General features: G+C 51.0%; 1 protein-coding gene across 1 annotated transcript; it reads left to right on the forward strand.

The window, feature by feature from the left end:
• The first annotated feature begins 589 nt into the window (after positions 1-589).
• Positions 590-26,274, forward strand: CPD (carboxypeptidase D). The gene is made up of 21 exons (XM_066563363.1): positions 590-1,284; positions 3,372-3,619; positions 10,149-10,291; positions 11,002-11,171; positions 11,727-12,094; positions 12,852-13,043; positions 13,878-14,045; positions 15,038-15,147; positions 15,589-15,691; positions 16,132-16,274; positions 16,824-16,993; positions 17,570-17,881; positions 19,017-19,212; positions 19,444-19,579; positions 20,287-20,436; positions 20,840-20,935; positions 21,028-21,092; positions 21,244-21,375; positions 21,707-21,892; positions 22,193-22,292; positions 23,331-26,274. The coding sequence occupies exons 1-21, from the start codon at positions 590-592 to the stop codon at positions 23,555-23,557; spliced, it is 4,110 nt and encodes a 1,369-aa protein (XP_066419460.1). The 3' UTR covers positions 23,558-26,274.
• The last annotated feature ends 238 nt before the right edge of the window (positions 26,275-26,512 follow it).

Here is a 26,512-nt window from a genome sequence, read left to right on the forward strand (position 1 = left end):
ATGACCCACAACTTGTCACCGTGCCCAGCCGAAGTCCCGTCCTTCCTCTCCAGCTCCTGGTTTGTGTTCCGGTTTCATCCGCTGGAGACGTGGGGCCTGTCGTGACCCCTCCAAGGCACCGGGGCATCGCCCGGTGCTGCTGTTTGTGCTCCTGAGCGCACTAACCCCGTGTTGGCTGATCCGCCTCTCCCGCAGCGGTGAGCGCCGTGGAACAGCTCATGCAAGGGCGTTCGTGAGGGCAAACAGCGAGCGCCAAGAGAGAGAGGCCGCATTGTCCTGAGGGAGGGCAGAACCCCCGTGCCCTGGGAATCCCCCGGAGCCCGAGTGACTCCGCTCCGCTCCCGCTGAGCCCCGCACCGGAGCCGGCCCGGGGCCCGCAGGGGGCGCGCGGCGCACGGTAACACCCACCCGTGACGTAACGCCTCCGCCGCCTCTCATTGGTCGCTCACCGCCACGCCCGGGCGGCTCCTCCCCCTGGCCGCCGCTGATTGGCGAGCACGGGGACAGATCCCGCCCCCCGGGGCAGCGCCACCGCCCCCCTCGGCCCGGAGCCGGAGCGGCGCCGCGGGACCGGGGCGTGCGCGGGGCCATGGCGAGCGCGGCGCGGGGGCTGCGGGCGATGCCGCGGCTGCTGCCGCTCCTCTGCGCGCTGCTGCTGCCGCCGCCGCCCTCGCTGCAGAGCCCGGCCCGCTCCCCCCACATCAAGAAAGCGGAGGCGGCGGCGGCGGCGCCCGGCGAGGCGCTGCGGTACCTGCACTCGGCCGAGCTGGGCGAGGCGCTGCGGGCGCTGGAGGCCACGGCCCCCCCGGGCCTGGTGCGGCTCTTCAGCATCGGGCAGTCGGTGGAGAAGCGGCCGCTGTGGGTGCTGCGCCTCACGGCTGGGCTGGGCCCCGAGCGGCCCGACGAGCCGCCCGGCGGCGCGGCCCTGCCCGGGCGGCCGCAGGTGAAGCTCGTGGGGAACATGCACGGGGACGAGCCGCTGGCACGGCCGCTGCTGCTGCGCCTGGCCTGGGAGCTGGTGCTGGGCTGGGCCGGCGGCGATGAGCGCATCGTCCGCCTGCTCAACACCACCGACCTGTACCTGCTGCCCAGCCTCAACCCCGACGGCTTTGAGCGCGCCCGGGAAGGCGATTGCGGCGGCGGCGGCGGCGCCGAGGGCGGGCGGGAGAACAGCCGCGGCCGCGACCTCAACCGCAGCTTCCCTGACCAGTTCGGGGACGCCGAGCCCAACCTGGAGCCCGTGCCCGAGGTGAAGGCGCTCATCGACTGGATGCGCCGCAACAGGTGAGCGCTGCCCCGGCTCCCACTCTGTTCGCTCCCCTTCTGCCCGGCGCTCCGCTCCGAGCCATGGGAGACCCTCGGATTCACTCCCCGAGGGTGTCAGCCAGCTTCCAGCCCTTCCCAGTGCTTCCCAGCAAGGCCTGGGTGGGGGAAGGAGAAGTAATTTCCCCACCTGTTTATCCCCAGCCTGCTCCCTTGCAGCCGGGACCATCCTGCGCTGGGGAGAGCATTTGGTGGCCCCAGGTTTTGTGCAGCTGCCAGGGACCTGCAGCAGCCCCGTGTGCCCTGCACACACCCAGGTGTCCCGGCCTCCATGGCCATCTGCAGGTCTCTTATCTCGCCGAGTTTGTGGCTGGAAACTTCTCACCTGCTTCGCTGTGAGCTTGTCAGTGGGTCTTGCTCTTAGGGCCAATAATGCTTACTCCACAAGCTGTGGGATGCTGGAAATATTTGGGATTAAGACCATGTTAACAAAGTTGTGTTGGACAGGGCTTCTTCCCCTCATCTTTGTGTTGCACGGGAAATTCCCTGGATTTAGCAATAATGCTCTGTGCAGCAGCATTGCCAAAGACAGGCCCTGTTTCTACAGCTGCCTTCCCTACGTGTTCAGTTGAAGCACGTGGGGCTGAGCCTTGAGCATCCCTGCTGACCCGTTTGTCTCTCTCCATCCCGAGGGGTAGCCCAGGGGAAGCTGCTGTGCCTGGAGTGCAGCAGCCCAGGAGAGGAGATGGTGCCTTTAAAGCCCAGCTCTGGTGTGAGGATCTGGGGCAGCCTCAGAAAAGGCAGTGGCCAAGCTGGGCACTGATTCTTCATTTGCCATGTGCTCTTCAGAGAGCTCTGTAAGGTCCAGATTACAAAGGTCAATGCAGCCAACTGTGGGAAATTGTGCCGAGAAAGCACAATGCACTGCAGCGAACTGTGGCCCTCTTCCCAAAGTAGGGATAGAAAGAGATGAAGAGGGGGGTGACAGTGCACTATAGGGCTGTTGGTTGACTCCAACCAGCACAAAGAACATTCAGCATCCTATAGTGTTTGCTCATGTTTAGGAAATAACATTTATGTGAACAAATGATCTTCATTAACACTTGGTGGATGGCAGTGCCCATGAGGGGGGTGCTGCAGAGGAATTGCAGAAACTTCAGAAGTAACTGCTTGTCCTGAGAATCCTTTAGGACAGCTCTGGTGCAACACTTTGCACTGAAATCCCTCCAGAGTTGGTTCAGCTCAAAATTAGTTACTGGGTAAACTCATGTGCATTCTTTGTATAATTTTGAAAACTCCTTGAGCTTTTTAATTATTTTTTTTCCTCTTAGTTTGTGAGGTGGGATTTGCTATCCCACTTGTATTTGCTATCACCCTCAGCCAGGGTGAAACAGGAAGAACGTGGTGCTTTGTGTGTCCCTCTGCCTGGCAGCACCAGTTAATACTGGTGTAATTGTTAGACTAACATAACTGCTGATAGAAAAATGAATGGGTAAACAGAACTGTTTGATTGAAAAGGGAGATAGTGGGTGTAATGCAATTTGTGTGCACTATTTTAAGCAAGGTAGAGGTATTGGTCACATTACCTCTGCTTGGAAACCAAATCCCATTTGAGCAAATGCACAGGAGAGTTCTTTTTCCCCTCAGTGCTGTGTTTGGTGGGAAGAGGAGAACAGAGAAAATTACCTTTGGGATTCATTGAAATGCTTGTGCAGCCTGTGATCAGACTGAAGTGGGATGTGGGGCATGCCCTGCTATATTTTTTGACTTGAGATTTTAACAACTCTGTTTCACATCCAGATTTTATTGTGAGTTAATTCTGTTGCACATACCAGGTGTCCTCAGAGCTTAACAAGAGTACATTGCTGTGTCTGTCACCAAGTCTGGAGGCTTGCTCTTAGGCTGCAGAAAAAAAACCTGTTCAGAACTGATTCCACTTCCAGTGTGTGCATTTTGCCTCATTAATCCAAACCAGACTTTGGGGGCTCCAGAGAGCGTGGTTTGGGTGGGGAAGCAGCAGAATAACTGGTTGGGTGGCTGTAGCCAACTTCCTGTTGCAATATTTCCAGTCTGACTTTTTGTCCCTTCCCTTTCCTTCCCAACCCCAGGTTTCTGCTCTCTGGCAATCTCCACGGTGGCTCTGTCGTGGCAAGCTACCCCTACGATGACTCGCCCACGCACAGGCTCACAGGAGTTTACAGTAAATCAGCTGATGATGAAGTCTTCAAATATTTGGCAAAAGCTTATGCTTCACATCACCCCATCATGAGAACTGGCAAACCCAACTGCCCTGGAGAGGAGGGAGAGACCTTCCCAGATGGCATCACAAATGGTGCCCAGTGGTATGACGTGGAAGGTAAGCTGTGCTCACCTCAGAACTCCCATCCAGACCAGTGGTGATTATCACAGAGGAAAGCTCTGGGGGTTAAGTGATGTTTTTAGCTTTGAATGTGTTCTAGCAGCTTGAAATTAAGAGAGGTGGCATTGTGGGAACACTAGCTGATGAGTAACAGCTTGGGAGGTGTTTGTAGGGAAGAGATCACAGCAAACTGAAAGGTTCTTTCTGACCCTCTTATGTAGTGGAGAGTTGTCCTGCACGTGGGAGGCTTCATTTGCCAAATGAATTCTTGTAGGTCTCTTGACAGTTGCTAAATTTTGATACAGGAAAGAGGAAATGATTCTTAACGGTATTAAACCAATACCAATGTTCTGTGAGCTCTTTTAACCTCTGAGCTTGTAATTTTGTGATTATAGAATAACCTACTGTAAAACTGTGTAAAATTTAGATACGTGTTCCGAGCTAACCAAGGAGTTCTTGGCAGCTTTTCCATGGACTGCTCTGCTCATAGGCCTGTGTGGGAGGTGACAGCCTGCCTGACCTGTTCTTATCCAGCAGTGTGGGAGATCTAGAAGGGATCTGAGACTTGCCCTGCAGGGGCCTCTAGGAGAGCTCCTGATCCCTCCATGAAGCAGCTGCACATGGTAGTGAGCTGAACAGGAGCAAATGACCTCCTGGTGCCACCACTCTGCCTGGGCAGGTGGAGGTTACAGGCCTGGCTCAGCCTCACAGTGGGTTGCTGTGTGTGTGTTGGTTTGGATGAAAATTTAAATAATAATTCACGTGAGGAGAAGTTGTCATGGGAGAGAGAGCTCCCAGGTTACGCCATTGCTGTGGCTCCTTGGTGGATGTTGTACAGGCAGGGCAGCAGCTTCTGTGGTGAGAACACAGCAAAAAAGTTGCAGAAATGATCTCAAGCAGTTGTCTTGCTGCTCTGCTTTTTTTTTCCCTTCTGCTGTGGCTGAGGGGTGATGCAGAAGTGCTGAGCAGGCAGTGATGGGCAATGCTGTTTATCCTTCAGAGAGCTTGCAGCTTAATGATTTCTGGTAAGACAGTGTCATTCTGGAACACAGGCTTTGCAGCAGAGTCCTGTGTTAATTCTGCATCCAGCCTGCTTGGGAAGGCTGGAGAGGGATCCATTATAGGGCCTCAACACATCATCTCTGAGCTGGAAGAGGAAGGCTTGAATTTTAGCAGGGGTTGAATCATCCCCCAGGATTTCACTGGGCAAATAAGATGTTGTGTTCAAATAAGATGTGGTTTGATCTCTTTCTCTACCAGCTGTCTCCTTCCCTCTACCCTGCTGTTTGCAGGCTCAAGGTTCATTCTGCTGCTGTGAGAAGTCCAGCAGGAGGAAAGTTTGTGTAATCTGGTGACTTGGCTTGTGAGGGAACAGGATATCCTGGATGATCTGTGCTGCCTTGTTGTGGTGGCTGTTCTGGGCAAACACCTTGGATGGGAAGTTTCTTTACTGCAGCTCTGTCCTTGTAATGCAGTGGGGTGGGTGTGCTCTGAAAGGAAAGTTATTCCAGAGCTTTGGGTCTGTGTTCTCCTGACCCCAAAGCGGTGCATTTTTCACTGCAGGGATGAGTTTTTCATCCTCCTTTTTGGCTGTGAGACTGGTTGGTGGCTGTGGCACTGATGTGTGAACCTTGAAGGCTGCCTTTGCTTTGCCTTCAGTACAAAGAAATGGCATCGTTTTCTTTTCACAGGAAATAAAAGGTGTGAACTGCAGACCAGATTTCTCTGTTCTGCTGTCACTGTGGTTTGTATCTATCCAATAGCCTCCAGCACCCAGCCTCTGCAGAAATAAACCCTGTCTCTGTGACAAGCCTGTGGCTGGGGCTCAGCACTGATGGCTGTAGGGCACTCATGGGCAGAGATTGCAGGGAGGATGCACTGACTGGACTCTGAGAGTGGAACATTGCTCAGGGTGACAGCAGCAGTTCCCCCAGAGCCAAGGGGTTCATGTAACATGTAACCTAGGGAGAGCATGGGTGAACTGACCAATACCATGCATGTAATTTGATGTTGTGTCAGTTCACCCCTTTGGGGCTGTAGGTTTTAATGTTTATTTTTAGTAGTGGACGAAGAGCAGGCAGAGGGGAGTCAGTTGTAAGTGCTGTGACAGAAGCAGCAAAACCATCAGAGGCTGTTTTGAGTCATCTGAGTTGCTCAGCTCTGTGCCAAGGACTGCAGAGGCTCGTGCTTGGATCAGGAGGCCTTTCCCAGGGATTGCAGAATTGAAATGTGTGGTGAAGTGAGGCTGGGGAAATCCCAGTCCCTGAGCTGAGCTCTAGAGGTGGATAACCAGAGCTCCTGGTTCTGTGAGCAGTGCAGGGCACGTGCTCGAGGCCTCCAGATCAGGTTGTGCCAGGAGAGATTCCTGCAGGCTTCAAGTGAACTAAAGCCAGGAAAAACAAAGAAATGAGAACACAGTGTTTCAACAGGTGGAAATTTTCCTGCCACATTTTATCATGTGAAATCAAACATGCTGGAGAGCAAACTGCCACGGGATTCATTGTCCCACAGTTACCAGTTCAGTTTTATGCTGGTGCCAGGCTCCATTAACTTCCATTTGAGTTTGCAAACAGCCTCTTACATGTGTCAGATCGAGGTGGCAAGTACAAACCATGGGAGTAATTGCTGAGGTCAAGTGTGCACAGAGGAAGATGGATCTCTGCCAGACAGCTGAATTTGGCTCCTGCATTCCAGCTGCTGTAGATAAGCACACTGGTGACTGGGATGCTTTTGGAGGCTATCTCTGGTGTGCATGCTCTTTCTCTTCCTTTTTAACCTCTGAGGGTTTTAACTACCAAGTGGCTGGTTCAGATCAAGGGAATACATGCAGAGTTGGGCTGGGGTATGGAGAGCAGTTGAGAAGCCACTCTCAGCTGTGGGCAGGATGTGCTTTGCCTTTGTGTTGTTCAGAGATCCAGATCAGTAACTAAATTCAGCATTGAGCATATTTTGTGGGCAGCCTTGGAAGGTTTGTTTTTACATGCAGTCCCTTCCTAAAATATATTTTCTTGCTCGTTTGTCTCTCTGATGTCCAGGTGTTTGAGGTGTTTCTGGTGTCACTGGGAGGCGCTTCTCAGGTTGAAAGTGGATTTTGGTTACCTGTGTGCTTACTGGGTTGTTTTGATTGTGGTTACCAGCCACACTGAGCTTCCAACCAGCTTTGAGTGGCATCCAGCTCAGTGCAGTTAAAACAAGTGCTGAGAACAGTGTGGCATCACTGTGGTGGCCTCTGTTTCCTGGGCATGGCAGAGGGCACTCAGACAGAGTGAGCTCTTCTAGAAGCTCTCAGCCATGTCTTTCTGCACAATTTGCTGTATTTGTGTTTGAATTTTCATGAAAGTCTTGCTGCAATTCTTTTTCTTCTTGAGAGAAGTATTGGCTTGATGGTTTGAATGTCTTAAGGCCTCTTTTCACACCTGTCATGAGCTGCTGGGCAGGGCTCTGCTGGTGCAGCTCCTGGGGAGTCTCTGCCCTTGTCTTTGAGAAAAGGCTGCTGGGCTGGGCTGCTCTGGGTCATGCAGCTGCTGCAGTTGGAGGCCCAAACCTCACCTCCTCTGAGTTTTAATGATTGCAGGCTAATGGACCAGAACATTCTTGTGCCTGCTTGGTGCTGCTGCTGGTGCTCACTCAGTCCCATGCTATGAGATAATCGGTTCTGAGCAGAGTCAGCAACTTGTGCCACATAGTGAATCATGTCTCCAGCCTGCTTGGTGCCATCTGCTCTCTCTGCAGAGCAGACATGATTGTTTCTCTGCTTTAACTTAGCTGCAGGTTCCTGATCTGCTGGTGTCTGTTCCAGTGAGAGCTGGAATTAGTTTTCTGCATAGTGCAGTTTGAAAATAGAGCCCTTCTTTGCTGGCCTGGCAGGCTTCTCCTGGCATGTGGAGTATTTATGGTATCTGGATCCTCAGGCTTGACTCTGGAGAGCTGCATTCTCCTGCTTTGAGCTTGGCAGGGAGCAGAGGCCCCCCTGTCAGTGTGAGCTCTGCAGTGTTTGTGCTGCTGGAGCCTGGGATCCCTGCCTGAAGTGCAGCCCTGATGCTCAGGGAGTGGGTCAGAGCAGGAGAGAGGTTTGTTCTGAGCATTTCTGTGACCTGCTGTGCCACTAAGCTGCTCACTGATAAAAGGGGGAATGGTGCTTCGTGGGGAGGCTGAAACTTTTCACAGTGTGGGCTAAAAGACACCCTGTGGTTAAAATGCTGAAGTAAATCCAAGGGGTTATCCCAGATATTACCCAAACAGAGTAGAAGCTCTGTAGTCTGGCAGTTTTCTCCCTCAGGTGTGTATTTTCTGCTCTGCTCCATGAGTGCAGTGCCCTGCTCATGGCAGGCTGAGTACTGATCTCTCTTTACCCCTCTGGGTCTCTGCACAGTCAGGGGAGGCTGTGCAGATGGTATGTGGGAAAATACGTAATTCCACATGCTGTAAAAATAACTGTCCTGCTCTGCAACAGAGCTGTGTGAAGGCCAAATATGTGCAGTGGATACAATCCAAATTTTCAAGAATGCAGTGTACTACTTTCTCCAAGAGACAATTTTACCAGAATTGATGTAGCAAGCTCTAATTTAGTCCGTTGCTGCTCTATTATGGGTGAGCATGTGTCCTAAATTTGCTTGAATGGCAGATGAAGCACTAAATATGTTTCATAATGGCTCTGGTTTACGTTTTTGGATGTTTTCAAGTGCATTAACGTCCTGCTAGGAGCAGATGGTTACGGGCTGGCAAATCGTTTGGCTCGGCGTGGTGTTTACTGGTGAGAGAGGAGCCTGCTGTGCCTGCCTGTTCTGAGCCTGGTTACAGGAGCTGAATGAAGCTGAGGGTGGATCAGACCCACAGTCCTTGTTTCTCTAACCCCTTGAACTGAGTTGGAGAGTTAGAAAGTCCTCCAGCACGTTGTGACCCCCTGTGCTGGGCAGGAAAGTCTCTTTCCTGTTTTGATGTCAGCCCGTGCACAAGCTGCAGTGCTCTCCTGCTGGCTGCAAGCGACATTTGATTTGTTACAATAAAAGCTCCATGTTCCCTTAGCAGCACACTCCCAGGAGAACTGAGAGGAACTGGGACATCTTTGTGGTCCCATCCCACACATCTTCCCAGGGGCCTGTTCTAAATCCTACTTTATGCTGTGAGTCCATCCCTGCTTTACCCAGCTGCAGTGGGGCTGTTGAATTCAGAGCAGTGGACTGTGACCTTTTGGGCCACCATCTCTGCTAGAAGCCTCCTCTGCTTGGTCAAGTGCTGCTGGTTTTCAGCTCTTCCTGCCCAGGAATTAACACAGCCCCTGCCAGTGCCAGGCAGTGCATTTGCATCAGGATATTGATCCATTCTGGCTGGTTGATTGGCCAGTGCCACGGAGGGTCCCTCACTTCAAGGGGCTTGTGGATGATTAGGAAACTGCTCAAAGGAAATGAGGTCTATTGGCAGAGCCCTGATGCAGTGCTTCAGTGGGCCAAGCAAAGGATGGGTGCACAAAATCTGCATTTCTAACAGACCTTCCTGCTGGGGCTCTGCAGGCTGGTGCTGTGATATCTGCCACAGCTCTCTGCTTTCTTTCTCCTGGCTTGACATCTGCCTCCTGTGCAGAAAATGCATTGCTGTTCTCTGAGAGAGGGACTTCTGAGGGTCAATTCAACTCCCTCAACTCATCCAGACGTGACTCTGGGCCCCTGTGTCCAGGTGACCCTGGTGGGAGTCACTCTGTTGGTGTGGAGGTTGCAGGTGCTGCTGTACAGGTTGGGTTGGAGCTGTCTAGGAAATGGTGGCCAAGGCTGTGACCCACCAGTCTGTCTGTGTTATAACCAAATAAGTTTGTGCAAGCCAGAAGACTTTGTCAGCATGCAAGAAACATGGTGTGATGTGTCTTTCCTTACTGACACAACTGCCTGATTGGGTGGTGGGAGCAATCCTTTCATGTGGTCATCTGGCTACTGTCATGTGGTGGGGTTTAGGAGGGCGAGTCTGACACCTGTTTTGCTAAGAGGCTTTTGGGAGAACAGTTGGCCTTGAAACTGATTCCAGTGTGCAGATTTGAGCTGCCAGCTTCCAAGTTGATAGTCTGGTATTCTTTTCTATCAAAGACCTCAAACTCATTTTGAGTGAAGTAACCTCTCTTGCAGGCAGACCTCACAAATCTTGAGGTAGCTTAGAATGCTCAGGGAAGGACTTGGCAGCTGGAATGCTCAGAATCTGGTGTGCCTGCCCTGGCACACTGGGTTTGTCATGTCTGGAAATGTAAAATGAACCTCTGTGAACTCCCAAGAGCTGTGCTGATGAGTTCAGCTGGTGGAGCAGTGGGACAAAAGGACTGTCACTTTGAGCTGCCTGTGGTTGATTTGAGTGGCCCAGTGTTCCAGTTACAGCACAGGGTGTCATCATAATGTGACCTGACTTTTCTCCTTAGGCTGCTCACTCTGGAGCTGGGGCAGCATCCTGGGGAGATGCTGTGTGGGGCTGAAGGACAGGAGAAATGGCATCCTGTGGTGGGATGTGTGTGCATTGCTCTTGGGACATCTCTGCCTCCTTTCCTCAGGTGGGATGCAGGATTACAACTACGTGTGGGCCAACTGCTTTGAGATCACATTGGAGCTGTCCTGCTGCAAATACCCGCCAACTTCTGAGCTTCCAAAGGAGTGGGAGAACAACCGAGAATCTCTCCTGGCTTTCATTGAGAAGGTAGTGAGGGCTGGGCTGGGTGTGGGGTAGCAGCTGTGAAAGCTGTGCAGCCAATCCTGGGCTGAGAGCACCATGTTCAGGTGCCCTCATGGCTTTGTGTGCTGTGTGAGCTAACACAGATGCTGCAGCTTTGTTTGGAGGTTGGTGGCTACAAAGCTGCTGTGTTTCTCTGTGGCTCTGCCCCAGCTCCCACATGCCCCACAATGACAGAGCTTTGCTCTTGTGGGGTGCAGTGTTAGAGGGACTGATTGGTGCAGGTCTCCGTAAGTCATGCAAAGTACTGGCTGGTCTCAGGGCCATGAATCTCCAGTGGTGTTCACAAGCATCCTCACTGCTGAGAGCCTGGCTTGCAGAGCCCTCTGCCAGGCTGTCTCCAGATGCTGTATGAGTTGAGTAGGTAACAGTTTAGGCTGGGATCAGGGGCACCTGAATTTGGCCTGTAAAGCTGCTGTGTTCATATTGCAGTTTGCCCATGTTGATGAATTAGGGAGTTTGTTAGGGAGGGTAAATTCTGAGATCCTGCTGCCTTCCCAGTCCATGCTGGAATTCCTGTCTGGCTGAACACTGAGTCCTGAGCCCTTGGGTGCCTTTGCCTGGCAGCTGCCCTGCTCTGCTACATTTGGGGCAGGGTGAAGGGGCATTGCTGCCTTAGGACACAGGTCCCCTAATGTTGCCTGTCTTCAGCCAGACCGTGTCATTGTTTTCCTCAGGTGCACATTGGTGTGAAGGGCTTTGTGAAGGATGCAGTCACAGGAGCTGGCCTGGACAATGCCACCATCACTGTTGCTGGTATTGCTCACAACATCACAGCAGGGAGGTTTGGTGATTACCACCGGCTGCTGGTGCCTGGGACCTACAACGTGACTGCTTTTGTGATGGGGTAATGTCTCTGTGGCAGCCTGTGCCCACACTGCCAGCTGCTCCTGTTCCTTCTCTTGATTTCCCCCTCCAAAACACCTTATGTATTTAAGGGGCTTGGCTGGAAGCTGCAGCAGTAAATGGTTCCAGCTCAGAGCTGCAGCTGTGTTTGCTCCTGCAGCAGGGTGCTGTTGAGTGCACAGAATTCCTGTCAACTTCTGTTTGACTGCTTGTATCAAATTGCAACTTCTGTGCAAAGGGAGGAAGTGGAGTAGGGTTACCCCAACAGGAGTTTGTGTTGTCCCAAGCCTGGGTGTGGATGTGTAACTTGCCTTCTATGATACACTTGGGGCTTCTTCCCTGCTGAGCCTGTGGACTCTTGCAAGGCCAGCAGTGGAGCTGGGTTTGGTGGCAGAGGGATGAGTCCCATCAGCTTGGTCCCTGTGAATCTCTCAGTCATTAACATCCCAGTGCATTTGGGCTGGGGGGAGCAGGCTGGAGTGATGGAGGGACTGCAGGGAGTTCTGGCCTCTGCTCTGCAGAGCCTCCATGCTGAAGCCAGTTGTTTATTCCACAGCTACACACCAGTGACCAAAGAGAACATCGAGGTGAAGGAGGGAGATGCCACAGAAGTGAACTTCTCCTTGCAGCCGACTGTGATGCCACCAGCTCCTAATGTCACCCAGCTCACGGCAGCTCCTGCCCCTGTCACTGCCATCACCCCCACCCCTGTGCAGGCTGAGGCTCCAAACCCAACCCCTGCCCATGAGCCCATCCAGCCTGTGGACTTCAGGCACCACCACTTCTCAGACATGGAGATCTTCCTGCGGCGCTACGCCAACGAGTACCCCAGCATCACCCGCCTCTACTCCGTGGGCAAGTCCGTGGAGCTGAGGGAGCTCTACGTCATGGAGATCTCTGACAACCCTGGTGTCCATGAAGCAGGTGATGTGGGAAATCCTCCTTAGCAAGGCACAAGTGTGTGACAGTGTTCACAGGGGTCTGAGGATGAGGGAAGAGAGGAGGATCTGACTCCATGTTTCAGAAGGCTTGATTTATTATTTTATGATATATATTACTTTAAAACTATACTAAAAGAATAGAAGAAAGGATATCATCAGAAGGCTAGCTAAGAATAGAAAAAGAAAAAATGAATAACAAGCCTTGTGTCTCAGACAGAGAGTCTAAGCCAGCTGACTGTGATTGGCCATTAATTAGAAACAACCACATGAGACCAATCACTGATCCACCTGTTGCATTCCACAGCAGCAGATAACCATTGTTTACATTTTGTTCCTGAGGCCTCTCAGCTTCTCAGGAGGAAAAATCCTAAGGAAAGGATTTTTCATAATAGCTGTCTGTGGCACAAGTGCAAGTGACCCTTTACACTGGGAGAGGCAGTGCTGGCGCCTCTCCTAAGAGACTGAGCTGCTCCTTGTAGTATCCTTTATAAAAAGTGTGAGTGCAGTGGGTGTTAGAGCCTTGCTGGGGAAATCTGTGCTGGTCATGGAGCTCTAGGGAAGAAGGATAAAGAGACTTCCATGAGACATTGTTATTTTTGGGATTGTGGGAGCAGAAATGTGAGTTTTAGGTAAATGCCCTCCAGCAAAGCTTGCAAGAGTAATGCTCAGGGTGGTGAGGTGTCTCCAAGCTGTAACATAGTGGTTATAATTGTTTCTGTGGTGTAACCATGTGTCTGCAGGTGAGCCAGAGTTCAAGTACATCGGTAACATGCACGGGAATGAAGTTGTGGGGCGAGAGCTTCTCCTGAACCTCATCGAGTACCTCTGCAAGAACTTTGGCACAGATCCTGAAGTGACTGACTTGGTCCAGAGCACACGGATCCACATCATGCCATCCATGAACCCTGATGGCTATGAGAAGTCCCAGGAAGGTACTGCTGTCTGTGCCAAAATCTGTGGGGTTCCTAGCTCTCAGAACAAGCCTTTGGGTTCATGGAGTCCCTGGGAAATCTGGAAGCCTTGCTGGAGCAGGAGTGCTTTCCACACAGGGAGGCTGGGAAGGGACTTGGTGTGTGCTGTGGGATGAGTGGGTGGATGCTGATTGATGGATGCTGGAAGCTGTTGGGGAGAGCTCTTACACTTCAGCAGCGCTGTGAGCTGCCCCTGTTTGGGTCCCCTGATGGTTTGTGGCTAATCCAGGGCTTTTTTTGAAAAAAGACATTTCTTTGACACAGCTCTTGCTTGCTGTGCTTTGGTCCATTCTCTTAGTAAAAGCAGTGTGGGAGCCAGGCTGTCTGCAGAGCACTTGTCCAAGGATAACACAGACTTTCACCATGAGGTTGAAACTGGCAAAAACATCCTTCAGGGAAGTCTTAGAACTACGTGGCTCTTGCAGATTGGCAGAACAGAGCCTGTCCAGAATCGCTTTCTGGAAGCAGAGTTCTGCCTGGGTTTAACAAAGAACTTGTCTGGCTGGTTTGAGAAGGTGAGCTCTGAGGTTTCTGTGGTCGTGACATCCGGCTGCAGAGATTGTTCATGGTTCAGTGCCTTTCTGCTGGTCTGACTGCCCTGAGAGCCTGAGCAAACACCCACTGGAAGGGCCCCCAGGCATTGCTGCAGAGAGCAGGCCACTTGCTGGGGAGGGCCTGGGTGCAGGGGGCCAGCACTGCTGTGCTCTCTGCTCTCTTCACCAACAACTGCTTGTAAACTCTGTAATAAGAGGTTGAAGCCTCTTCACAGGGCTTGAACTTGTGTTTCATTTTCAGGAGACAAAGGAGGTACCGTTGGCAGAAACAACAGCAACAACTATGACCTGAACAGGAACTTTCCAGATCAGTTTGTCCATGTGACAGACCCTCCCCAGCCAGAAACTCGTGCTGTCATGGCCTGGCTCCAGTCTTACCCCTTTGTGCTCTCAGCAAACCTGCACGGAGGTACCACATCCAAACCAAGCTCCTTCCTCTGTGCTGGGCTGTGTGGGAGTTTGCAGGGATGTCTCCAGGGTGTTCTAGGTGTGCACTGGGGAGCTCTTGTGCTGCAAGATGGAGCAGAAACTGGAAACAGCAGTGGGTGAAAATTGTGTCCCCAGACACGTCTGTAGGGACTTGAGGCGGCTGCTGGGAAGATCCCGACCACTTCTCTGAAGGGAGCATCTGAGAGATGGGGATGGACTCTCTTGTCAGCAATTGCTCAGCAGATGGCCTGGGAATGGGATATAGAGCTGTGGCTGTTAAGGGCTTTGCAGCATTTATGGAGTGAATGCAGTCCTGAGGGTTCCCTGCCTTGAATCGCATGGCGGAACTATGAAATTTGCAGTAATTTAATTATCCTTTTGGAGTGTTCTAAATTAAATCTCTGTGTATTATAGCTTACTCCCTAGACAGTTTGTGTGCTGGCTTGTAGCTGTGGTAACTTGCAGGTGGATGCTGTGTTGCCATTGTGTTTGGTTTGTAGCGCAGAAGTGTCATGTGTGGGTGTGAGGGGGCTGGCAGGTCTCCAGCTGCAGTGGTGTCTGGGGCTTTGTGGTGCTATTAGTACAGCTTCCTTGGGGAAACCTTCAGCAACAAACTCCAGAAAGCTGAAAAACTGCATCATTTGGGTCAAAAGCACCATGCATGTTCTGGGAAATTCTTCCCCTTGCTTCCACATTTCTGTGAAAGCAATTATTATGTGGTTGTGTTCAGCCCTCCTTCATGTAAGAGCCAAAGCTTGATGTTGTTGTGGCTTTGGTTCTCCTTCCTGACGAGGTGTGGTGTTATCTCTTCCTGTGCTTCTGTCTCTTCTATCCACTGGGCTTAATGCTTTGTTTAATGCCAAGTCTTGAGAAACAGAAGGCTTGGCACTTGCTGGAGAAAAATTTCCACTGTTATGCTGAGGCATACTGGGCAAGCACCCAAGTATGAGCCAAAGCTTGCTTTGCCTGCAGGTTCCCTGGTGGTTAATTACCCCTTCGATGATGATGAACAAGGAATAGCCATCTACAGTAAATCCCCAGATGATGCTGTGTTCCAGAAGCTGGCACTTGCCTACTCCAAGGTAAAGCTCTAACAGGAAAATGGGCACATCCTGCTAGGTTGACTTCTGGGAAACTCCTTTTCAGCTTCCAGGGAGCCTCCTGGGCAGCTGGTGGAGGTGGGTGCAGGCACTGTGGGTGAGCCCCTGGTGTTGCAGGCACAGCAGGAGGATCCTGCAGGAAGCTCCCATTCCGTGAGTGATGCCCAGCATGCTCTGTCTGCAGGCACTGAGGGAGGAGAGCTCTGGGCAGGCACTTGGGAGGGTGGTGGAAAATGCTGCTCATGGGCTGGGAGGAGAGAGCAAGGATATCTGGGCTGGGATTGGGTGTGGGTGCAGTCAGTGCTGCAGTGATAGACACATATCTGTGTTTGGTAACCCTGAATGTGTGACTAAGGGTAGAACAAGAGTGCCTGTAGCTGTGGAGTGCAGGCTCACCTTCAAATGTTGCATCTTGTTTTATAGGAAAATGCAAAGATGTACCAGGGAAGCCCTTGTAAGGATATGTACCCCACTGAGTACTTCCCACATGGCATCACTAACGGGGCTCAGTGGTACAACGTTCCAGGTAAAGCACACCTGAAATCTCCTGTACTGTTTGTCTTCAACTTAATGCATGTGCAGCTTAAATAATTTAGTCTGCTCAGTCAGGAACTCTGCACTGGTCAGCTCAGATTAATGGGACTCAGGTTTCTTTTATAACCTCTTAAATAATGTACCCTAATAAAGTTATTCCCAGGGGAAGGAATTTATTGTGTAGTTTCTCTGGCTATTAGCAAAATGGCTTCATAAAATTTTACAGCACTTTATTAGCATGAAAGGTATTTACAAGAAGGAAGCTTATTTGTCTGCTCTTTTGGCATCCCTTTGAAGCTTGAATCCTGCCCTGTGTAAAAGCCTTTTACCTTCAAGTCTGTGCTTCATCTTTCTCTGATATCTGACTTTTTTTTTTTTTTTTTGAGCTGTGGTACTTAAGAAGTCAAAACATCTTTTACATTCTTGTTGTAGGTGGGATGCAAGACTGGAATTACTTACATACAAACTGCTTTGAAGTGACCATTGAGCTGGGCTGTGTGAAATACCCCAAGGCTGAGGAGCTGCCAAAGTACTGGGCACAGAACCGGCGCTCACTGCTGCAGTTCATGAAACAGGTGAGGTGCCTTGACCTCAGGCCAGGCCAGCTCCCTCTGGGGTTTGCTTTAAACAAGTCAGAATGAACAGGGTGATCTGGCCAGCTCTCCTGGCTGCTTCCTGGCCAGCCTGGCTACCTGCTTTACAGAAATCACCCCCATCAGGGCCTGTCTCAACTTCTCTCTCTTCTCAACATACCAAAAATCTGTATGGAAATAGCATCCAGAGGATGCAGGTGGGGGCTTTTTATGTAGCACTACCTTGAGTTTCCTGAGGCTGGAATTCTATTTTATTCATATTCTATTCTATTCATATTCTATTCCTATCTAAGTGGAGCTGGTGCTGCACACCTGGGGTGTGCAAACAAAGGTGTGGAGCAGAGAGTGCCATGCTGACACCCTGAGCTAAACAATTGCTCATTGTACTCATCGGGTGATCTTTGTCCATGCCAGCTGCTGGCCAGTCCAACCTGAACCCTTTTGGAACATCTTGCTTCTCTGGGAATGCTGAAAATGTGAGGGGTGGGAGGCAGAGCAGGGGCTGGCACTCAGCAGAGCTCCTTTGTGCAGGTTCACCAGGGTGTCTGGGGCTTTGTGCTGGATGCTGTGGACAAGAGGGGCATCCTCAATGCCACCATCAGCGTGGCTGACATCAACCACCCCGTGACCACCTACAAGGATGGAGACTTCTGGCGCCTGCTGGTCCCAGGGACGTACAAAATCACAGCATCTGCCCGAGGGTGAGCAAGCCCCAGACGAGGAGCAAACTGCTGCATGACTGACTTCCCACTCAGGAATGTTCCAGCACCTCTGCCTGCCTACAGCACACGTGGGCATGGGTGTTTCTGCTGCCCTCTGGCCTGTGCAGAGACAGCAGTGTGAGGCTGCCATGGTGTCAGACTGCTCACCTGGCACTGGGGTACAATCCCAGTCCTCCCTTGTTAAGAGTGGATAACTTGTTGTCTTTAGGGGAAATTCTTTTCCAGGCAGCTGCCCACAGAAGTGACTTGATCACCTCACTGCTGCCAAAATTCTGTGTTAAAGTAGCTTGACTTGTTGTCTTGCTAGTGTGCCATGTAACCCTGAACACCTGAGCCAAAAGCAGCTCATTGCCATGTTGGGGCCTGAGTTGTTCCCTGTCCTCCTGCCATTCCCCACATCCCTTTGAGCTGTTCTTGCTCCTCATTTCTGTGCCTCTCACTGTGGGCAGGGGAGCAGTAGCAATCCCATGTGGGTGTGTAGTCAGGAACAGGGCTGGCTTGTTGTCCAAGGTTTCAAATGCGTGATGTTTTCTTGTGCCTTCTCTTCCTGGGCAGGTATGATCCACTCAGTAAGGTGGTGGAAGTTGACAGCAAAGGTGGAGTGCAGGTCAACTTCACCCTTTCACGGACAGACAGCAAAGTGGAAGAGGGGAAGGTGCTGGTCTTGAACACCCCAGACACCAGCAACCCCAACGAGAAGGAGTTTGAGACCCTGATCAAAGATCTCTCTGCTGAGAATGGTCTGGAGCGGCTCCTGCTCACCTCCTCCAGGGATGTGACTCCCTACAGATACCGGCCCTACAAGGACCTCTCCGAGTTCCTCCGAGGCCTCTACCTCAACTACCCACACATCACAAACCTCACCAGGTGAACACAGAGCAGCAACCTGGCCTAGGGACGTTGGGAAGTTGTTAGTCATGAACACAGTGCAGAGATGGGGAGCTCACCCCTCCCTTCCCTGTGCTCTCTGAGGTGGAGGGAGCCCCATGTGTAAGGACATGGTAGCAGAGCAATAGCTGCAGAGCCTCATAGGTGCATCCATGTGTTTTTCCCTGATTTAGTTCCCCAGGGATATTTGGGACTGCCAATATTATGCAAATATCTCTGTTCCTTACTATTTTGTCTGTTCTTTAAATACTTTCTGCCATCCACACTGCTGAAGAGTCCCCAGCAAAAAATGACCAGCTTTGACTTACAAATCTCAGATGGCCTTTTTTTCATTGTGTGCCTCCAGATTTTATTTCAGTAGTGCAAGACACTTTTGTGTAAGCTTGCCCTGGGCCAAGGTCTGTGCCTTCCTGCAGAAGACCAGCTGCTGCCATCCTCTGCTTTCCTTTGTGACCTGTAACGCTTACCCTCTGTCAGCTTTAGAAAGCACAAATCCCTTTGTCCCAGGGCCTCATTTGCTTGTTGTAACCAGGCACAATGTGCTCATGTGCTGTCCCTGCTGGTGCCAAGGCTGCTTTGCTGATCTGTAGCCTCTATTGTCCCTGCAGTTGCATCAGCCCTGAGCCTGTTCCCTGCTTTCCCTGCACTCAGTTTGCCAACTTAGCTGCATGGCTGTAGCAACAGCTACTGCAGTACTGGGAACAGGCCTCTTTTGTCCTGCTTTGTAAATGAGTTTGATGTCCAAATGTATTCTGCTTGAAGGGAAAAAAGAAACAAAACAAAACCCACCACTGGCAGCACAGAGGATCCAACAGTTCCACATTTATCATGATCTCATAGGCTGTATGGAGATGTATGGAGCATTGGATATTCTGTACATCTGGACCTGGATACCCTTCCCCAGATGCTGGTGTTCAAACTGATGTTCAGGGTGAATTCTGTTCAGGGCTGCTGCAAATCTGCCCCCCTGATCTGGTTGTGTTTCTCTTGCCTTTGCAGCCTCTGGCTGGAGGCTGGCAACAGATCCTTTCCACTCTGGGATTTCTCCATGGGGTCAGGCTGGAGTTGCAGCTCTCTTGCTGAGCTGACACTCCCATTTCCCATCTCTTGGCAGTTTGGGTCAGAGTGTGGAGTTCCGCCAGATCTGGTCCCTTGAAATCTCCAACAAGCCCAACGAGTCTGAGCCTGAGGAGCCCAAGATCCGCTTTGTTGCTGGGATTCACGGAAACGCTCCTGTTGGGACAGAGCTGCTCCTGACACTGGCAGAATTTCTTTGCATGAACTACAAGAAGAATGATGCTATCACAAAGGTGAGAGGCCAATCCAAAGACCTCCTTGGAGCCTTCCAGCTGTAGCCTGAGATGACAGTGCTCACTGGGGGAAATTCCTGCCAAAACTGGTGTGGGGCTTGTGGTGGTTCTGTGTGTAACGGGGAGGTGTGTGATCCACAGGATGAGAAACTCAAACTGCAGCTCCTAGCTTAAGATGCAGGGAAATGAACCCTGCTAATTGCACTTGGTGCTGTTTCTCCTTTTGCTCAGCTGATAGACCGGACCCGCATTGTGATTGTGCCATCCCTGAACCCAGACGGGCGCGAGATCGCGCAGGAGAGAGGCTGCACCTCGAAGATCGGCCAGACCAACGCTCATGGCAGAGATCTGGACACAGATTTCACAAGTAAAACAACTGCCCCTTGGTTGGCTGGGGTCATTGGGTTACAGGGTCTGCCTGGAAAGAAGGCAGTGCTCCAGGCAGCACAGCTGCTGGGAAGCTTCCAGAGCTTGGATCTTCTTTACAGACAGCAGTTTGCAGTCTCTTATGTGCAAGAGACAAAGCAGAGTTATTTAGGAATAGGAGAGAGGTCAGATAATACCTGATGTATTCTTACTCTTAATGGATTTCTTTCATCTCTGAAAAAATGCCCTCTGTTCATGCTGCCCAGAAGGAGTCTCCTTTTTCCATGTTTTTCTGGTTTCCATGTAACTGTATCCATAGCACTGTATCAGCCCACCCTTCCTGAGGAGGAAATGTTCTCTGCCCAAGTTTGGCTGGGATCATCCTAACTCCTTCCTTAGGAAAATGTCAATTCTGTGACATTGCTGTGAGAAAATACACATGAAATACCTTCTGCAACACAAAAGGAACTAGCTTGGGGAATTTGTGGTGCTGCACATTTGTTTAGCTTTGCAGATGAATCCCCCCCATGCACAGTGTGGACTGGGCGCTTTACTTGATCAGTCAGCTGCATCTGCTGAGATCTAGCAGAGGCCTTTTCATACCTGCAGCAGACCTAATTTCAGACATAAAGGATGTACTTCTGGCCTCTCAAACAGCAGAGGAAACTGTTCTTAGTTCCCTTTTCTATTTGTTGTTCTGATTTATAGGCAATTACACCCGGTACTCAGCAGCACGAGAGCCTGAGACCAAAGCCATTGTGGAGAACTTGATCCTGAAGCATGATTTCAGCCTCTCTGTTGCTCTGGATGGAGGATCTCTGCTTGTCACTTACCCCTATGACAAGCCAACACAGTCAGGTGTGACCAACTGCCTGGTTCCCCTCAGGCTGTCTCTGCAGAGGTTCATGTGGCCATGTGCTGTAAGGGCTTTTTGTGCTCATGGTGTTCTGTAGCCTCCTTTGTGTTCAGCCCTTTGTGTGTGGAGTTGACAGGCTGTAAGTAAATCTATAAAACCTCACAGAGTTCACTTAGGAATCAGAACATTTACAATTTCTATGCCTACAGCAGTATTTCAACCTTTCCTTTTCCAGAACCAGTATAAAGTCTGCTTTTGATACTGCCCCTTATTGTTAGAGGAAATAGGAATGCTTATGAAACAACATGTGTCTCTGTTTAGTACAGGATCAGGGGGCTAAAATGGGAATCTGCCCCTGCAGGGAACAAGAGTTGCATGCTCAAAGTCTCACTTTTCCTGTTGCAGTGGAGAACAAAGAAACACTAAAGCATTTGGCATCTGTGTATGCAAACAACCACCCAGTGATGCATTTGGGCCAGCCAGGCTGTCCAAATAAGTCAGGTATGTTTGGCTGAATCCTTTAACCCCCTGCCAGCTTGTGGCAGACTCTGCTGGGCAGGCTCTGGCTGACAGCTGTGTTTTTGCTCTCACAGATGAGACTATTCCTGGTGGAGTGATCCGTGGCTCAGAATGGCACAGTCACCTGGGAAGTATGAAGGTACTGCTGCATGGCACAGGGCTTCTCATCTCTGCTAATAAAAAAGCATGTTTGTCCTGGATGTCTGGACAAAGCTTCTCCCCCTCCAGCTGCACTTTGAAAAGCTTTTTTATTACCTCTTTCCTTGTAAGCGTGGTTTTGTTTTTTGCAGGATTTCAGCGTGACATTTGGTCAGTGTCCTGAGATCACTGTTTATACCGGCTGCTGCTACTTCCCCAGTGCTGGACAGCTTCCTGGCCTGTGGGCAGACCACAGGAAGTCTCTCCTTAGCATGCTTGTGGAGGTGAGCTGCAGGCTTTGGGAGGAAATTCTGGCAGGGAGTGAAGGGGTGGGGAGGGGGGAGAGGAAGAGAACAGCATGGAGAGTTTTGTGGTTTGGTTGGTGCTGTGTAATTACAGATGTTCATGACTTGGGCTGTGTGAGGAAAGCAGCAAGTGACCAAGGCACAGATGTTTAACACAAGAATTAAACATCTGTGCTGTGTTGCCTTGCACTGTTACTTATTGTGAGGGTCAGGGATGGCAAGTGGGCTGTATTTTAGAGATCTCATTTTAGTTACAAAAGCACTGCAAGCTTGGATCTGAATGTGAAGTGTTCGAAATGCTTTGTTTCAGGTCCACAAGGGAGTGCATGGCGTTGTCCAAGACAAGAGTGGCAGGGCAATTGCTAAAGCTGCCATTGTTCTGAATGAAGGCTTGAAGGTGTACACCAAGGAAGGTGGCTATTTCCATGTGCTCCTGGCTCCAGGTTTTCACAGCATTGATGCAACAGCCAGTGGGTACCAGCAGAAACATGTCAAGGTATGTGAATGTCCACGTTGGAGATGTTCCCCCATTCCCTTTCAGATAAAATCTTCCCTGTTTGGGCTCTGCCTGGCTGTGCCTGTGTTTAGCTGCTGATTAGCTGCCATCAGGAGCTGTTTTCTGCCTTGACAGGATGGATGGAGAACAACTTTTCAGCACAGCAGGGTGGTTTTGGGAGTGCCTTTTCTTTGCATGGCACTTTTCTTTGATCAGGGCAGGACCAGGCAGGTGACAAGTGTCTCTCTTGTCTGGATCCCCAAGCTCTGAGAATATCTAACCTCTCATGTCTTTCTGCAGGTCTTTGTACGTGATGATGCACCAAGCTCTGTGTTCATTGTGTTTGACACAGAAAACAGGATTTTTGGACTGCCAAGAGAGCTGGTTATAACTGTGGCAGGTACAGTGATGTTTTTTTATCAAAGCTTTGAGCTTTGCTTTCTGTACCAGTTCATGCTGACAGAGACTCTCCACTGAACTGGGAAAGCAGCCTGCAGGTTTAAGCCATCTCCTGCTATCCCTTCTGAACACACTCTTGTCCTTGCAAACTCATCCAACAGCCCTTGGTTCTGCTTGGTAGGAGGGAGGGAGGAAATAAAATGTTTTGCAGGGATTTGGAGGGTCCAAAATGTACTTTGAGATATCTGGAATGGGGAGAGCTTGTGTGCATGGGAGATCTTGCTTCTTCAAGGCTTTTTTTAGTTGACATCAGGTAAGCATGAAGAGATTATTTTATTTTCTCAAGGTGGCAGCTGCTGGGGAGGGGTGTGTGGGAGTTCATACCCAGTGGTCTGTAATAGACCTTGGTGATAATCTCCTAGATTTCAAACAGAAGGAGTGTGTCCTGTTCTGGGAGCTGCTCTCCTGTCCTCCATGGCCTAGGAGGAAGGAGCAGGGTCACAATGAAGTGAAGAAAGTGATTGTGACTGCAGGAGGGAGGAGGGATGCTGGCAAGCCTGGGAGCCTCTGGCATGGTATTGTAATTAAAGAGCCCTGATAAAGGCAGGGATGATGCATCTGACTCCATGTTCTCAGAAGGCTAATTTATTACTTTATTATATTGTATTATATTAAAGAATACTATACTATACTAAAGAATGCAGAAAAGATACTGAATGCTAAAAGATAATAATGAAGCTCGTGACTCTTTCTAGAGTCCCAACACAGCTTGGCCATAATTGGCCAATGAGTCAAAACAAGTCACGCTGGAATCTAATCAGGCAATCACCTTTGGGTAAACAATTTCTAAACACATTTTACGTGACCACAACACAAGAGAAGCCAATGAGATAAGAATTGTTTTCCTTTTCTCTGAGGTCTCTCTTGCTGCCTTTCAGCTTCTCAGGAGAAAACCTCTGGGCGAAGGAATTTTTCAGAGAATGTGCAAGGCACAGCGTGGGGGAAAGTGGCATTAACTTTGGTGTCCTCTCTCTGGCAGGTGCCAGCATGTCTGCCCTGGTGCTCACTGCCTGTATCATCTGGTGTGTGTGCTCCATCAAGTCCAACAGACACAAGGATGGCTTCCACCGCCTCCGGCAGCACCACGACGACTACGAGGACGAAATCCGCATGATGTCCACTGGCTCCAAGAAATCCCTCCTGAGCCACGAGTTCCAGGATGAAACAGACACTGAGGAAGAAACACTGTACTCCAGCAAACACTGACACCTCTAGGGCAGGAGAGGAGGTTCCCATGGACCAGACCCGGTGGTGGGGGGCGATCCCTGTGGTTCAGTTTTGAAATGTTAGCTTCAGGATGTGTCCTCCAGAGGGGTGGGTGGCAGCTCCCAGCTTCCCTCTGTTTGCTCTGTTCCTGTGTACAGGCACTCAGTGGGTGGTGGAGGCTGTTTCTGAGGTAGGGACGTGGTTTGTTACATTTTTGGGTCAAGATCTGGAGGCTTATATGATGTGGTTTGAAAGGCAGCTTTAATAGGGTGGCCAGCAGAGCTCTTAGCATTTCCCCAGCATCTCAGCACAGGGAGCAGATGGTGGGGAAGTGCCCAAAGACCTGTGCGGGGTCATGGTCTTAACACTCCAAAAAAGGTCTCTCTACCTGTTTTGATTTCATATTTTCCACTACATGCTTGGGGGAACCCAGGTCCTTCACGTGACTCCACATTCTGCAGAGCAGCCCTCAGAAAAAGCCCAAAACAGAAAAAAATCCTTTGTTTCTCAGCTGTTCCCTTGGAGCTTTTCCCACCGTGGGTTGCTGTGACCTGCAGTGGTTGTGGAGCACCTCTAATGTGTCACTACTTTCCCCCTCCTGAAGGCTGGGGGAGATGACATTGCTCTTGATGGGAGCTGGAGAGAGTCAGAGCTCCAGTGAGCCCTGACAGAGCTCCACTGCCTGCCAGCTCTGCCATGCTGCTGTTCCTCACTTCTGGGGAGCAAAGAAACTTTATCCCCATCACCCTGGTTGTGTTTTGTTTGTGTCATAGGCTTGGCTTTGGGGTCTCATGTTCATGTTCCAATAGCTCAGTGCCTGAAAGAGCAGCTGGAAGGTTGTTCTAAGCAAATTGATTAACTGATCTGTAGAAAACCTGATCAATTTTGCTCAAATCTACCACTATTCAGGAGGAAACAGTGAAATCTGACCACTGCTTTGTATTTGAGGATTACTGCAGCAGCAGGGAGAGGTCATGGGAGTATCCATGGCCCAACTTTGGTGCTAAATTCTGAAGAAAACCTGCACCATTTGCCACTGTCCACCTAGTACCATTTAATCACCGAGCTCTGGTGATGGCAGGCAGCAAATTTTCTGCTGGCTTGGTTCTGTTCTGCTCCTGCAGCACCCCTGGAGTGTGGAGCAGGAGCTCCACCTGTGTGTGTGGCTGCAGCTGTGGTGCAGGGAGTGAGGAAGGGCTGAGGGAGAAGGGAAAAGCAGCCAAATCCTCTTGTGTAGCACTTGGCAGGAGGTTGGAAAGAGGAGCTGCAGTACACTTTCCCAAGACACATGTGAGATTTGTGGGGAATAGAAGGGGTGTCCAGAAGGAAAGAATGGTTGAAATGTTTGATTTCCAAAGCCTTTATGTATCTCTGATGTTCCTGTGCTTTCTGCAGAGGCAGAAGGCTGGGGTTAGAATAGGCACTTACTTTCTTGCTCATTTTCTTTTTTAATTCTTGCCCCACTGACCTGATTTCTGGGGTGCAGGAGCCTTAGGCCTCAAGTTTGCCCTGAGCTGCTCTGGGGCTGTCCACTGGTGAAACCTGCACATGGTGTCTGTGGGTGGAGGGGTTGCACCCAAAAATCTAATGGGGTCTGCTCTGCAGGGCTCTGACTGATCTCCTCTGGAGGAACAGCCCCACTCAAGTCCCATGGGCCACACCACCTGGGGCAGAAGCTGTTTCTTCACCCCTTCCTGTGGAAATGCCCTTCCAGAGCCACGTGGGGCTGCAGCTGTGCTGTGTCATCACCTCATGGCCATCATTCAGAGAGAACCCTGAGACATCAGTGCACCTCCTTCCCTGTTCCACAGGGAATTCCATTGCAGGAAACACAAGGTGTTTCCACCTCCCCTCTGTGGCTGGGGAGGAGTTCTGGCAACAGGGAGATGACGATGCTGAGCACTCCCCGTGCTCCTGTCCCACATCTGCTGTGGCAGAACTGCTCTGGCTGCCTTGTGCAGGAGCCATGAACATCTCTGTGCTGAGCAAAGAATGGGGTTTGGTCACTTTTTGTCCCTTTTCCACCTATAATGGGCTGCAGGACACCAGCACACAGTAGCATTAATCCTGCCTCATCTCTGAACTGCTCCTCCTTTAACAAGAGACACAGTAGGTTTTATTTAAAGTCGAGTTTGCAAATGGCTCTTAGGGCTGCGTTTGGGCTTTGTTTGCTCTGGCAGCAGGTAATGGACAGAGCTGGCCCTGCTTTGTCCCTGTAGCAATAAGTCCTGTTCGGAACTGGCCCTTTCCCTCAGAATGCATTCAGAATTAGCTGTGGGGAGTAGGTGTGTATATTTAAGGTGAGTGGATTTGAGATATTTTGCAAAATGTGAGACTTTTCTACGCAGCAGGACCAAGGGAGGTGCCTGGCTCTGGCTCGCTTGGAGCTTGGCCAGCCCTGGGGCTGTTCCTGGGCACTTTGGGAAGGCAGGAGCGGCTCCCGTGCCCTCGGTCCGTCCGTCTGTCCGTCCATCCAGCCGTGCCCCGGGCCGAGAGGAGCCGGTCCCCGCGGGCACCGTCCCTGTCGCTGTGGCTCCGTGCACTTGTGCCTTCAGATAAATAAATGTAATTTTCAAAGGGACTTGAATCGCCGTTCCGGGCAGCGGGAGGAGAGGGGGCGGCGCAGGGCTGGGCCTGGCTCTGCCCTCGGCCGCCGCCGCCTGTTTTTTACCTGTATACCGAGATCAATAATCTGTATAAAACTATTTTGATGTCCACGTGCGTTCTCTCGTTCTTCCTTACAATGCGGGGAGCGGGTCTGGGGGAGCGGGAGCGGGTCTGGGGGAGCAGGATTGGGATGGGGCAGGGGCTGGAGGAGCGGCGTTGGGATGGGGATCGGGGCTGGAGGAGTGGGTTGGGATGGGGATCGGGGCTGGAGGAGCGGGATTTTGACGGGCATCGGGGCTGGAGGAGCGGGATGGGGATGGGGATCGGGGCTGGAGGAGCGGGATTTTG

Source organism: Molothrus aeneus, chromosome 20 (assembly GCF_037042795.1).
Source record: "Molothrus aeneus isolate 106 chromosome 20, BPBGC_Maene_1.0, whole genome shotgun sequence".
Classification (NCBI taxonomy): domain Eukaryota; kingdom Metazoa; phylum Chordata; class Aves; order Passeriformes; family Icteridae; genus Molothrus; species Molothrus aeneus.